The following is a 14,840-nucleotide window of genomic DNA, read 5'->3' on the forward strand; positions in this document are numbered from 1 at the left end:
TAGCCGTTAAATGGTTAAGAAACCATTCACATTTTTAATTTTTACCTTGCAATTTTGACAGCCAAATGCTAATCAAATCAACCACGAAGATCGGTTGAAATGCTTTTGGGTTTAAATTTTAAACTATTTAATAAATTGACCTATCGTTAGAAAGTGATGCAAAATACTGTATTTGCACGGTTATGTAAAAGTAGTGACAAGTTGTTGCCCTAACAACAGTTTATCTTTGTTTGCAAAAGTGAACAAAAAGTGGTCAGTTTTAACGCTTGCGATATATTAGACCAGCAGATTTTGTGGTTAAATTTATTAACAAAATAATGATCTGGGTATAAAATATAATTCCTTGCAACAATAACAAGCGTATACCTCAAAAAAAAGGATGTAAAAAACGTTCACGTTTTGCTTTCAATCCTAAAATATTGCCATAATGGTGGAAATTTTACAGACGTAGAAACATATTATACATGACCTTTCTTAAAAACCCTTTGGCGTCATGTGGTTAACAAACATGGTTAACAATCAATTTGAATTGGGCGCAAAAGGCAGATATTTTTGTTAAACGTTCAGTTTAAATGACATAAGATACGAAAAAATATTTTTTGCATTCATTGATTCTGGCAGTGGTTTAATGCGTAAAAATCCGGGTTTTTGTCCTTTATAAAACAACAAGTACAAAAAACAGGTAGGTTCAAACACATGTTTACTTTTTAAACTTGTTTAAGCTAAAATTTTGTTGAACAAGTTGCACAAATGGTTTAAGGCTTGTTTCTTTGGCTGTCTTTATTCTTCAGCAATTTCTTCGACTCGTGGTTGGTCGTCAGATGCATCTTTAGCGTTGTCGAGTCTTTCCTTATATTTACTTTTGAAGAATCCAAGCTAAACAAAATTTTGACGTGTAAAATAAAACGTTGCACCAAACTCGTGTCAAAAGATTTCAAACCGAAAACCTATGTATGTTATACAAAACACTTACAAAAACGAACATATGGACAAATGGCCGTAAAATTTGCATGGAGATAAGAATAATTGGCCATTCTTTCATGTTCTTAATCAATTTTTTTAGGAAGCAAGTTTCATTTGGTGTGTAATGTGGCTGGACCACCCGTCGCCATCTTAAAGTGTTTCTCTTGAAGACACTTTTTCGCACGGTTTCAAACGCGTGATTATCAATATGCTTTTGTATGTATTGAAAACAAAAAAAATCTTCATAGCCGCGGTTGCCTAATGGAAGATTTCATTTCAGGTATTGGTATTTTGGTATATTTCTTTGCATTGGCGCTTCGACAGCAAATCTAATTTTTCATATTCTTTACGGGTTGCTTTAACTTTTAAGTTTGTTACTTCCAGGATGGATGTTTGGTAATATTCGGTTACTCCGGTCCCGTTTGGACCAAAAAATGTCCGGAGTTGGCGAAGATCCGCTTTAACCGAGGTTTACTATACTTTCAATGAGATGTCTATCATTGGTAGGCCTATGTTGTTTTCTTATTCAAAAGGTATTTCGAAACCTCACTTGAGCCCCAGTCACTTAACGCCTTGTAATGACGTTGTAGCTGCACTGTGTTTGGCTCTCATCCACCAATTGTGGCCTCCACTTTTATGGGCTTCATAACGTTGCAACGTCGCGCAGCTATTTCCGGCTTGGTGACTGTTTCAGAGCACTTATGTCGCTATGCGTTCTTTCTCAAAGCGAAATAAACTTAATTCAACAACTCAACAACTTACCTTCCATAGCAAGACGACTAGAAGTGCGAGAAATACAAGTGCTCCTATGGTGGCACCAATAATTGCTCCAATGTTTAAACCGTTCTCTTCTTTATCAACTTTTTCTGGTGGTTGGTATGCTTGAACTGAAGTCGAGACCTGAAGACGTTTTTGTTTATTTCCAACATTGCTTTACTGATTTTAAAGACATTTCATACAGTTAAGACAAACGATTGAACGCTATCGACAAATTTGTAGCACTTTAATTGTAGTTTTCATTCACCTTGCTGTTATAACCATCTGTTGGGGTCACCGGGGATGCTGAGGTGTTAACTGACAAGCTGGACGTGAAATCGCTATTGAAATCGGGCTGCAAAAAGGTAAAAGAAATATGAAAGTTTAAAACTTGTATTTCCAAACATAAACAAAACTGGTTCAAGAGTAGCAAGTGAAAGCTACAAGAGTGCCAAGTGAATTTTCGCGTACTTACAGCTGCTAGAGAGGGTATCCACACGACGAAACTTGCTTCGATGCTCAACGACGAAAACACCTGTAGGTTGGTCACGTGACAACGAATTGTCTCGCAAATGACGTCATCGCATGTCTGTTTTAATAGAAACTAATGATAATGTTTGTTCTTGAAATATTTTTCTAATCTAAATAAAAAACACTTTTCCCAGAAAGCTGTTTTATGTTCAATACATTTAAGTGCCGACGTTTCAACAATCGCTGTTGTCATCATTTTTGCAGGTTGTCAACCGAGCTTGAAACGTGATTTATATAAGGGTAGAGCTACTAACGTAAGAACTCAATGAAGCCCAGTTGGCTAATTTCCGGTAGGTGGCGCGAAGAGCGCAATAATGGCAGTGAAAGTGTGGCAGGGTTAGAAACTAATTTTAACATAAAAATGGGTATTTTGGTTCATTTTATTGTTCTTATTGTTATGAAACAGGCTACCCCTAACAGTCCTAACCGGAAGAATTTTTTCTACAAATTGCATTTAAAATATTTGCGGGGGCACCCCCTGGAAATTAGCAATCCTGGCTACTGTAAATCTTACATTCATAGTTTCACCTCATGTAAGCACTACGTGTGAGATGTGTGGGCTGACATCACAAATAGCACAGGGAACTGACGATTATTAAAGAGATGTTTTCAATAAATTACGTTTTAAGTCGGTGTATGGCGTTTTCTAATCAACGTGTAAATTTGGATTTTATTTTTGTTAGCAAACCTACCAGTTTCGCCGGAAGTGTAACTTCCGATGGCTTAGGAAAAGTAAGCGAATGTTTAAAGTTTGTGTCGTTGTTTAGGGGGATTCCCAGTTTGTTGATCATTCCTTCTGACTTGCAAACACACTTCGTGGCAGGCTAAACAACATGGACTCTTAATTAAAATAAATACGATATTGTATTTGTTAGCCAGATTCAGTTATTCTTGAGCAAGCATAAATATTGTAAGTATTGCAGCATGATGCACTTCTTTTAACAAATTATTCAAGGAGCTCATACGCTATTTTGAAAATAATTTGGATAATTGAAAATGTTGTCATGGCGTTCCTAGATATGGGATTTATACGAGTTTGGAACACCTTAGTCAAATATGGCTTAATTAACACAATCACACAATCAACTCACTGAGCAAACAAAATCGTACAAGTACAGCAGTTGAAAGTTATTTTTAGTCTGTTCCATCCATTTGAATGTGAGCAAAGATGATGAAAGACTATTTGCTCCTGTGTTGTAGATCTAGGTACAAATAAAACACCAACAAAAGGTAAGTTACTTGCCATTCCTCTATGTAACATATTGTCAACAGATTTTACCGTGTAGGTATGTTTGAGAGGATTTTGGAACAAGGGGTCGCGAATGGAATGGATGATGGGACGAGACGTCGAGTGGTTGAAGATATAAACTTGTTGAGATGTTCGACTGGGGAAAAACAGTTAATTTAAAATGCGTTTGAATTTTTTTTATTACGAAATGAAAACAAAACTTTCATAAAAGGTTCCTAGTCTTATCCGATTTAAAAAAATACAACCAGCTATCGGATTCAAACATTGTCTGTCGGTTGTATTACAAACGTCATATTTTTTTCTGTCCAGATTGTTACAAAAAGTCCATTGACAGTAACCAGTAATGCCAACCGGTTCGCTAATCTCTTTTTCGTGAGACGGTTCTATAGAACCGATGCGAACCAGCTGATTCCCACCACTGCTTACAACGGTTTAAAAGATTTGTGTCCTGTTTACTCGTCAAAAAGAGGCGTTGTATTTGCAAACTTACAATTTATATCTGCGCATACATACTTTCAAAATGCAGTCAAGAATTTAGTTTATACCTGGTAATTTGGAGGTTGACGTCATACTTTAACTTCCGCTGGTATCGAAACTCGTTGTTTGATGGGTTGGGATCATAAGTCTGGTTTTGTCTGCCATGAAAACAATTAACAATTATTTTTTGTTTTATATTTGTGAATTATTAATCTGACTTACCCGGAGAATAATTGACCGCCAATTATCTGGTTGGAAATACTTGCACTTCGGGAGAGAGGTTCAAGAGAATAAATCAGTTCCACTTTGCACTGAAATCGGTGAGAAATCATAAATAACTGAGAGTGCGTCTATGCAGACCAGTGATCACGCAACTATCGTATGTAAATTACAGTATACGCCAGGCCTATTAAAGGCGCCAAACCGAATCCGCCGGCCACCAAGCATTCACCACCATATGGGCGGATAAGGATAGATTGCCGTGAGATTCGAACCCACGACAGGAGTCTTTCCGGGACCACCACGAGTTGAATTTAGAATTGCTGATTTGGTGTGGCGCCTTCAATGAGCCTTGCGTGCTGTGATCGTTTGATAATTTTTACCTTTTTCCTGTCATATAAAAGTGATGCGGCAGACTTCAAAACCAACACAGCCTTGCCACTGACACTTTGAGTGGATGATAGGTCCGCACAAGTGGATTTGACCTAAGCAACAAACACGAACAAATTATGAAATTGAGGTGTGAAAACTGTTGTTTGAACCGCAAATGCCAAAAATTGTAAAATTATGTAAAAATAGAAACTGCAAGTTTAAAAGAACAACATTTTGTCAAGATCAAAATTATAATTACCCGACTTAATTCTACAACTGAGGATAAAACTTCGAGCCATGCTGTTGACACGTGGTCAGGTCCAAGGTTGCCAATGGTAACGGTGATTGTCAGCACTTCCTCCCCGCTTTGCATGACATAGGGTTCCTTACTTGGGGGAATTCTATATGCAGCGTATGCAAGGTGACAAAAATATGTAATCAACCAATAAAGAGGAAATGTTTATAAGCTATTGCTACCAAGGAATAAAATCAAGTTTACTGAGCTCTGGCAATTGTATTTTTATTCCGATAAATTCGTTATCTAGCAATGTTTTCGTTGCATTGTAACGTGCTTGCGTTTAACTCTATTTTGCCTTTGTTTATCGTGCACTGTACTACGCGCATTTAGTGTCATTTACCCTGATGAAGCGATCTGTATATGGTACGTCGAAACGTCTGAATAAAACTACAATTGCCAGATATGCTCTGTGAACTTGAAAGAGGATATTTTCGTACGTGTAAACAACATTGACGGTAAGATCACTGACGCATGTCGATTGGTTGCCTGAGCAACCGTTATCAAGCAGCCAATCAGCGTATGCCTCGTTCGATGACGTGGGATCAAAAATTGCAGAAAGGTGTCTGTTTTTATGTTCCGTTGAAAAGTCGTAGGAGAAGGTGATTCGGATAGGAGTGTTCATGCTTTCTTTGTTTTGAAATGCGACAGCCTACATACACGAGTAAGATATAAATACTCAATGTTCCGATATTGCAAAGTCAAGCGTTCATGGGAAAAAAACGGCGAATCTAAGTCTGGATCAACAAAATTTTACCTCTTTCAGCAGTGTTTATTATTATAATATGCCGACGTTTGGGTGTCCCTAACAAGACACCTATTTCTAGATGTTTAATATGTCGAGAATTTCAACTTGAACTGGCATGACTAAAATACCAAAGGTCAGTATCTACAACAGTAACCCATGTGCCGAACGGTTTAGATATGATTTAATCAATGTTTTTCATCGATATAGCACAGGGTGTCTTATATAACGCTTACATTTAGCGTGACGTTGTAGCTTCTACAAGACCGAGTTGATGTCAAGTTCTGATACTGAAACTGACTTGCATCTGTTGTGTCTCTGCCCAGCAGTGTAATTCTCGCGATTTCGGTTCCGATTTGAAGACTGTCCAGCGAAACCCTTGTCACCAAGTCTTGTAAAACGAACGTAAAGTTGTAAGTCTAATAGGTTTGGCTGAAGAAACCCAAGCATACTTACCGTGGTAACTATATTCCTCGCCACTTCTTTCGCTCCCACGCACACAAGTCATAAACATCGCGCACACGGATGTGACGTCATTAAGGCACCTAATGACGTCAATAGATGGAGACGAGAGAATCACTTCAGCAGTGACGTCAATAATCGGACGCGAGCGAAGTATGACGACTGTATCGCTAGATGGCGCTCCGACCACCACGTCCGGGTATCGGTTGTTGTCCACGTCAGCTCCATCTCGTGGTCCTTTGGCGATGGCATAACCAAAGTTGACGAGAGATGGCGCCACTGAGCTCCCTTTGATTCTCTGTGAAGTAGATTTGTTAACGGGCCTGAAATTGGAGCCCGAACCCCCGAGTCGTTATTGAGAAGCCCGTTTGGCCCGAAAGTTTGATTGACAGGCGTGTATACATTAAAGCATCAAGAGAGACCAAGACAACAAACACAACAGACAATTGGTCTAAAACAAGGCGTTTTAGGCATTTTTGACATTAGGCCAGGTTTACCAACTGGATACTTTTTTTTAATACTGAGACAGAGTGTAAAGTCAGGCCTGAATCAAGCCCGTTTTTTTTAAGAAACCGGAGCCTGAATGCGCCCAGAAAGCCCGGTCCCACTAAGCCTACAATGGACGATTGGCGAGTGCAAAGAATTTGCTATAACTTTACCTGCTTGTTGGTGTGGGACAAACCACTAGCGGATCCGTAGAAAACATAAACGGAACCACTGCTTGATGATGTCATGTCCTCTCCAGGAGCACCGATGATGACGTCATTGTATCCGTTCCGGTCCACATCTCCTGCACTAGCCATCGACATACCGAGGCGCGCTCTGTTCTTTCCGCGCAAAATTGTGAACCGGTTGACGCGCGATTTCTGATGTTACAATATTTGGGTTAGATTGCCATTGTTAAACTATAGTATGACAACATTTTCTATTTCGACTACTTATGTTTCCCTGAAATAGGAGCTAAGCGGGGTTGCTTCCTTTAGATGTAACCAAATTATAATGAACTAACCAATGCCAAATATTTAAGATTGAATTGTATAGGAAAGCAACCTTTCTAATTTTCATAGTTGTAAGTAGAAGTTCCGTTTCCGTTTAGAACTAGTTCGTGTTGATGTTTATATAAGAGCACATGAGCTGCAGCTACTTGTTCATTAATATCATTTAAAATATTTAAGTCTTTTTCAACCAAAATATGACTTGTAAAAGGGGCATGTGGCCTTTGGCGTACTCAAACGAGCACAACAGGAGTTGCTACCCTTAACACATAAAAAAGACAGACTTACCCATTGTTGGGGTCCTGGATTGCTTTGGTTGTTGATGTAAACAAAGACTCTCCCCTGATCAAAACCTACTTGTTCGGAGAAAAGTGGAGATGAAACCAGCAAGTCATCATAAGAATCTCCGTTGATGTCAAGACACAACACAGAATGTCCGAAGTATCCTCCGAGTTGCCACATCTTCCCGTGAGGATGCAGGGTGTAGTAGTGGGAATAGGGATGCTCAATTTCAGAAGACTTTAGCATCAAAACCTGAACGTACATAAAAATAGGATCTAACGCCCAGGGCAGAAAAACGCAGAAAAGAGTATTTGGGGTTAAACGCCTTAACGGTTGGTTTCTTAACTTTGTTGCCTTGTTATACAAAATGTGTATTTGCCGTTTTAGAATGCGTCTTAAAAATGATATCCTAACTTAGGAATTTATTTTTACTGTGATTCAATAGCTGTTTTACCTAAATTATTCTCAGTAAATTAGATCAACTCAAAACAGATTTTGTACAGTAGTGAGTGTAGTCATTGATCGCTGGAATCATGTGTGATCTCGACAATCAATAAATGTCGTTTTAGCTGACTCAAAGGGTACCTAAAGGTAATAAAGCCAACCTATGAATAATTTAAATAAAAAACTGTTATTCGGATTAAACAATTAGGGTGCAACATTTGCGGGCCGTTTTGGGTACGTAGAATTTTTAAAATCGGATGAAACCAGAATCGTTTTTCTGATACTACAAACAACATAAAGATTCGGCCTAGTACCTCCAGGTTTAGCTTATTTGTTTTGCGCAAGCTTTGACATACTTTGGAACCATCTCAAAATAATTCGTTTCTTTACCTGGCCCTTGGAACGGTAACGTGGTGAACCGCTGATAATATATTCATCTGACCCTCCAAGAAGTCGCCCACTTGTAATCGAGTAACCTGTAAACATCTCACAACAGTAACCGAAGTATTACAGCTTTAAAACCGAAACTACGTCAGTACCTAAGTAGGCGTCTCTTAGATGAGTGATATTTTCTGGATTCATAATGCTTTCTAGTCCTGTCAGATTGAGGAATTTCGGAAAGGCGTCTTTTAAAGAACAGTACAAGGCAAATGAACCCGCTCTGTCATAAGAACCGACTGATCCCACTATAGCAGCACCGCTCTGAAAAAGAATGCCTTTCTTTACATGTCTGACCTAACCCGCAGTGCACTTGGTTCGTTTGCTCTTGTTTAAATATGATTTTTAAATCTCGGCAAAATCAATTTGGTCTGTACGTGGAAATAAATACAACCTTATCAACAAAACAAAATAAATATTTGCAAAAATTATTCAAAAAATATAACTAACGTAACTCTTACTCTAAATATGAAATCAATTACATTACCCTTGAAACACGGACCATAATGCACAACATTCATATTAGTTCTGAATACTGCGGCTTGGCATCTTTCTTGCGTTGATACTTACTTGGGAGGCATGAATGGAAAATCCCAGTTGGCCATTCGTTAATTCTGATGTTGCGTTGCTCACCGTTCCTGAAACAGTGTGTAAAAAAAAACATTATGTCGAACTGAACCTCGTTTTAACTGAACGGTGGCCAATAATAAACTAAACAATCAACTACAGTATATTCAACACATGCTTCTTGCATTGCCCGCTGTTGCCCATATTACCGTCTTGCAACAATACTATATCGGCTTCATAAGCAACGCATAATGTTTAAAAGTTTGTAACTGATGCGAAATAAATTCTGGATCTTATTGGCACCATATGATGATTTTCGATTTACATTTATTTGTAATGTCGCAATTGCTAATTGACTAATTTTAAGCAAGTCCTTTTCCTATCTTTCCTGCAAAAAATGGACAAATATTTGGTAAAATTGTCTAAGCCGTCGGGACTAAAATATGCATGAAAACGTGATTGGAATTCGTCTTGGATGGTCATGGGTTCGAACCCCATTGAAGTAACCTAACCTTCGAGCTGGAATGAAGCGGTTTTTTCAATAACTTTTGTCAATTTGCTAAGACTTTGACTCAAGGCGTCAAAGTTGCTGACTTTCAACACCTGTGCCTGAAGTCCAGAAATTGTTAGAAGTTCAGTATCATCGATGTTTGACCCAATTCCAACCGACACGATTGTGATGTTGGCGTCCCTGTGTAAGAAACCACCTTTTGTAATGATTAATTTGTAAAAATATTTTTTTTACCAGGCTTCTTAATTTAAGGCTTCTTTAATTATGATGAAATTCACAGGTTTTGTTTTATTCATCGCTTTGGCATTTTTCGCCGTATACGTGCACTATCGGCTTGCCCGATTATCGGAAACGTGTTTAATACCCTTTGCTGTTTAGATACACAATACACAAATGACGAGAACAAAAGCATTGTTTAAAATGCCAAGCTGTTCTAAAGAAATAGGGTGGCGTTATGTTAGGTTTTTCATGTTATTTTTTCGTTTGTGTTATGAAAAAAAATTGCAAACGTGTTTCAGCTCAAAATAACAATACAAAGAGTAGCTCGTTCAGGCTTGCTTGACGCAATTTATTTTTTACTCACTTTCAACATCAAAGACATTTTAGCTAATTACCTATCAGTGGAACATCAAAAACAATACATGACAAAAATGAGAGGTTATAAAAAATAATTTACACCATTATCGCCAAAACCACTATCTGTTTTTAGTTTGACCTTGCTTCCTTTGATGAATTCTTGACCAGGTTTGGGTACAGTGATTTGCCATCTGTCATAACAATCATGAGCCGTGGAATATTGTTAATTCTTTGGCTGCTAAATTCTTTCACTGCTGCGTCGATTCCCTTGTCGGTTTGAGTACCACTATTCGCGTAAGTAGTGTTCAAAACCAATTCTACAACAAACACACAAAAATATAACTCAAGTTAACTTCTGCACCTATACCTTTTGCATGACAAATACGTCGGTGTCAAAACTCAATTAACTAAAGAATTTTATTTACACAACAAATTTTGTTCGATGAATGTACGAAAAGTTTGTTACGTAAAATTATTTTTGATAAAAAGGTTGTTGATCTTTGAAGCGTTTGTGGATGGTTATTTTAATAGGAAAAGTTAATTACTATGTTGTTTGACGTTGTGCTAACATTTTCACCCATTAGAGAAAGCACAGTAAGGTTTTTACCTATGATACAGGAAACTACGATAAGAATTCTACAAACAAAAGCATTTATTTAAAGAAGAAGAAAAAAGGTCATGGCCAAAATACTAATATTTCTGTAAGAACACACAAAACCGCTTCCAAAAAGCGGGATGAATCAGTAAAGATACGTTAAGAAATAAATATTTCGCCTCCATAACATCTACAGTTGCTTATTTCAAATGAAATTCTGAAAGGTATCTTAATTTTTATCCACCGTGCAACAAATCGTTACCCACCGAACAACCGAACAGCGCTTCTTTTTTCCAACGAAATCGACAGTCGTGCACTGTTTGCATAGTTAACCATTCCAACTCTTACATCACCTACATTGATGGATGACCTATAATGGAAAAAAATCTGACTGATCCACTTCGACATAAAGCTGGCATTGGCCATCAGTTGGTCAACACGTTTTCTATCATTTACCCCAGTAAAAGATGTAATTAACCTCCACGTCTTATAGTCCCACAAAAGTTGTCCTAAAAAAAGCTTGTAGGCGAATGTTTTGTCATTGACATTCTTAGTGTGAGCAATTGTAAAAAAAGACTACGTTAGTAAAAACAAACAGATCGAATCAAGCAAATATTTTATTTAAAAGTCCTAATAACAAATTACTTCAAATGTAAAATGTATTTTGTGAATATAAATCTACGAACATTGGGTCAATTACAGTCTTTGTCCACCAAGCAACGACATTTGTTCAAAGTTTCGATAAACCTCAAGGCATGTCATATTTAATCCCGATTAAGAACCTATTGCACTGACCCTACAGTTTAGAAGCTTCATCCCGATAACGTCACTTACTCGAAACCTTTAGCAACGCTATTTATCCACTCCAATGCTTTCCGGTAATTGGATATACCAACACTGCCAGACTCATCAACCACAAACATGATATCAACCTTCAAGCGACTAGAGTTTGCACACGAGAGATCTAGAAATTGCATTTATTGTGTAGATGTTGTAAATTATAGAACACCATTTATTTATACACCTTGCATTCCTAATATGTTTGTAAATCAAGAAAAATCAACAAGAATATATAGTTAAGGCAATTCTCTTCCGGAAACTGCTTTCACCTAATCATCAGCAACATGTTTGTTGTCCTGCTTTTTACGGACTGTATACGAATATCCGCTTTAAAATCACAAAAACAATTGACAATAAAATACAACTGCCCAAAAATAGGGTAACTTTGCAATAACTAAGGCTAATCATAATGCAAGTCATAACAAAATGACCTGTGGTAATATCTTACCGGCTTGAAACGGATTTGCCATTTTCACAGTTGTAGTATTAGTGGCATAACAGGCCCCCATTATCCATGGGTCCCCGGTGCTATTGGGGCACTGGTAGCTGTATTTCGGTGCACATGCCTACAAACACTTGGTTTTAAAATAAATAGCCTAAGTTGAGTTGAAAAAATGATTAAAGCTTACGATAACTTGTTTCTTGTTAGCAGCGTTGTCCAGGGAAAGTCCAAGTGACCCACCCTTATCTGCAATTTGTTAAGTGTATTAATGAAATTTCGGGTAAAGTATTAGAAAGAACAATTAGTTCATTGTCCACATGTGCTAATGTTATGCACACAACCCATTACCGTAACTTTCTTGTCTCAAATACTGACGGTGGTGTTTTGATGGTCGTGGGACCCAAACACCATTATTATAGGGGCGTATTTTTGACATTAGTCATGCGAAAAATGATTTGTTTTGTGACATTCATAACAAAGGTTTTTCCTATGACTCACCAATCTTGACACGTTCGTTGCATGTCAGCACTCCTGACGTGTTTGTGGGATCAATTTCACAACGGAACAATGCCCCATTGGAGGAATTGCCGTATTTGGGTGCGCCGATAAACAGAACTGATGTCGTGCTTTAATGTAAGACAGAGTTTTAGTTGAGTTAAAACAGAGTTAAGATTGCTTTGATTAAAGATGATTCGATAAAACGATGCCAAAAGTGGCCCTTTAGGCCCTTATCGCAGTGGTTCCCAACACACTCCTTCCTTGACAATAAAAGCATTTCATTTCTTCTTAATTTGATGCATATAGCAGATGCTAACCATACAGAACCACTGACTTATTGCTTTCAAAGTGAGTGCTCATGTATAATAGCTGGTGGAGTCAAGCAACAAATAACACAAACAAAAACCAGGAACCTTCATTCAGTTTAAACCACAGTACACAGATTCCCAATACATCAACAAAGGGATCATTAAAAACTGTAGTTAATGCACATTTTTACATATTTGGATTATTGTTTTGGCATACATTTAATGAATTCATACATATCATTACATACGTTTTAACAAAACATTCAACAATCATCAGTGCAACCGTGGAAATGACTCTTTTTTTTCACTATGTACAAGCCGTTGGGCTTTGTATTTTGATTAGTGCTTTTTTTTCGTCAGTCTATGATATGTCTTAAATATGTTTTTTGTGGTATACTGTTTACCTAGTGTTTGTAATGGCAATACCGACGCCATACTGATATCCGGATCCAGAAGGTTTCACGAGACCAACCGACCTGGTTTCGACACTTTGATGAAAAGCGAAATCTATGTACGCAACCAAAAGTACAGCAATGCAAATAGCTCGCATATCTAAACAAACAATAGTGTTCTCCAAATTTTATGTTATACTATGTCCAAAGACCTGAAAACTATTACTTGTAAGGAAAAATCTGACCGCTTACATACAATTAAGCATACAAACGTTTTTTTTCTCTTTTAAAGGATCGTTAGCGTTCTATTGAAATATAATCTACAGAAATGTTACAAAAATAACATGTTTAAGCTAAAACACTTCTATACAATGCAATTTTATCATAAAAGAAACAGCCAGGATCTCAGAACACAAGGAACCTTTGTCAACTCTATTTTGTTGGTTGTAGCTACTTTAGCAAAATACCCAAACAGTGTTTATTTTAGTGTACAGTGTTTCGACCTGAAAGGTCTCATCAGTGCAGCTGATAGACCGCATTGGCTAGTGTAGCTATGCAACAAACATGTATGGCTACATTAGCCAATGCGGTCTATGTTTTGTCACCATCCGCACTGATGAGTCCTTAGTGTGAATTGTCTAAAGTTTAAGATAAACATAAATTTATAACTGGGATCAGCCCTGAAGCGTCTATGCAGACCAGCGATCACCACACACTCTTATTTGGTGTCCTGCTGATTCGGTGTGTCGCCTTCATTGGGCCTGACGTACTATGACTTGTCTGAAGCTTATAGGCACATAAACTTTACAGACATTAACTAAACTAGAAACGCTAAACACATGTTGCGCTTATTTTTAAATTCTTGAGGACAAATTATTAAAAAACATTAACCCATCTATAAAAAAGTTTTGTCTATATTCTTTTTGCATTAATATTGCCATATAATTACAAAAACGGTAAGCAAAAAAAAATATATATCTTTCAATTTTATCCCTTGCTTTGACCTAGATATTCTCGTTCAAGGTCAGTTTTTAAACACGAATTTTCCTAGAAAGCCTTAACCGCTGTTTTACAGACATTATAAACTAAATAACCATTTGCTATACAAGGGTATACATAACAAATTGTTTTTCGCTTAACCTTGTTTCACAAAACAAGTACCATTGACCATGTAATAACCTCTCACGGTGCAGACGTTGAACCACTGTTCAATAACCTTTAGACATTGTTTTCAATAGCACGCAGTCCTTGATTAACAATAACGTTTCTCCCAATTTATATTTAACTTACGCATTGCTTCTGGAGTATATGTGTATACTTAAAATAAGCTATTTGGTGACAAAATATTATTCTTAACTGTGTTTTGCGTTTCCTACAAGTTCACCGTTAGTCGTCCATGCTTGATGTCCCAATGTGCCAACCTCACCCTCTGATGTGATTCCTGCCACATAACGCTTTTAGTAACTGTGTAGCTGTAGCGCGTTTGTCATCTTCCACCAATTGTGCCCTTACCTTTGTCGCGCTTTATAACGTCCCGACGTTGCGCAGCAATTTCCGGCTTGGTGAATATTTTAGCACAATTGTGCTGCTACGATTTGTATCACCGGCGAAATCAACTCAACTCAGCCTTCGCTAAAACTGAAACTACGCGTGCTACTTATTAAAACCGCATAGCATTGCTGCGCTGAAGTCTAATCATCAAAACGACTGCCTAGTAAAACGCCCGTCCACAAGCAGCGATCTCACGCTATGCATAAATCGCCGCAATTGAAAACCAATCAATTACCTTCTTTGGCTTTCCGGTGCACACATATTACGGGTAGTCATGGTAACCATTTGGATATTGAGCCAAAATTTTGACACTCAATGAGCAATCCACTGCA

The 14,840-nt window shown here is 37.6% G+C and overlaps 2 protein-coding genes across 2 annotated transcripts; both read right to left on the reverse strand.

The window, feature by feature from the left end:
- Positions 1-305: 305 nt before the first annotated feature.
- LOC145232722 (integrin alpha-2-like) lies at positions 306-4,308 on the reverse strand. The gene is made up of 9 exons (XM_080097390.1): positions 4,199-4,308; positions 4,045-4,134; positions 3,530-3,635; positions 3,342-3,452; positions 2,943-3,074; positions 2,195-2,308; positions 1,988-2,074; positions 1,726-1,863; positions 306-876 (listed from the first exon to the last, which is right to left on the reverse strand). The coding sequence occupies exons 1-9, from the start codon at positions 4,306-4,308 to the stop codon at positions 781-783; spliced, it is 984 nt and encodes a 327-aa protein (XP_079953516.1). The 3' UTR covers positions 306-780.
- An 893-nt stretch (positions 4,309-5,201) lies between these two features.
- On the reverse strand, positions 5,202-13,115 carry LOC145232723 (integrin alpha-1-like). Its single transcript, XM_080097391.1, has 17 exons — positions 12,970-13,115; positions 12,258-12,385; positions 11,947-12,005; positions 11,766-11,883; positions 11,312-11,441; positions 10,744-10,847; positions 10,022-10,199; positions 9,308-9,486; positions 8,799-8,866; positions 8,330-8,492; positions 8,181-8,266; positions 7,353-7,598; positions 6,729-6,935; positions 6,064-6,367; positions 5,844-5,998; positions 5,281-5,514; positions 5,202-5,219 (listed from the first exon to the last, which is right to left on the reverse strand). Exons 1-17 carry the CDS (start codon positions 13,113-13,115, stop codon positions 5,202-5,204), a joined length of 2,523 nt encoding a protein of 840 aa, XP_079953517.1.
- Positions 13,116-14,840: the final 1,725 nt, after the last annotated feature.

This window comes from Phallusia mammillata, chromosome 6 (genome assembly GCF_965637545.1).
Source record: "Phallusia mammillata chromosome 6, kaPhaMamm4.hap1.1, whole genome shotgun sequence".
Lineage (NCBI taxonomy): Eukaryota > Metazoa > Chordata > Ascidiacea > Phlebobranchia > Ascidiidae > Phallusia > Phallusia mammillata.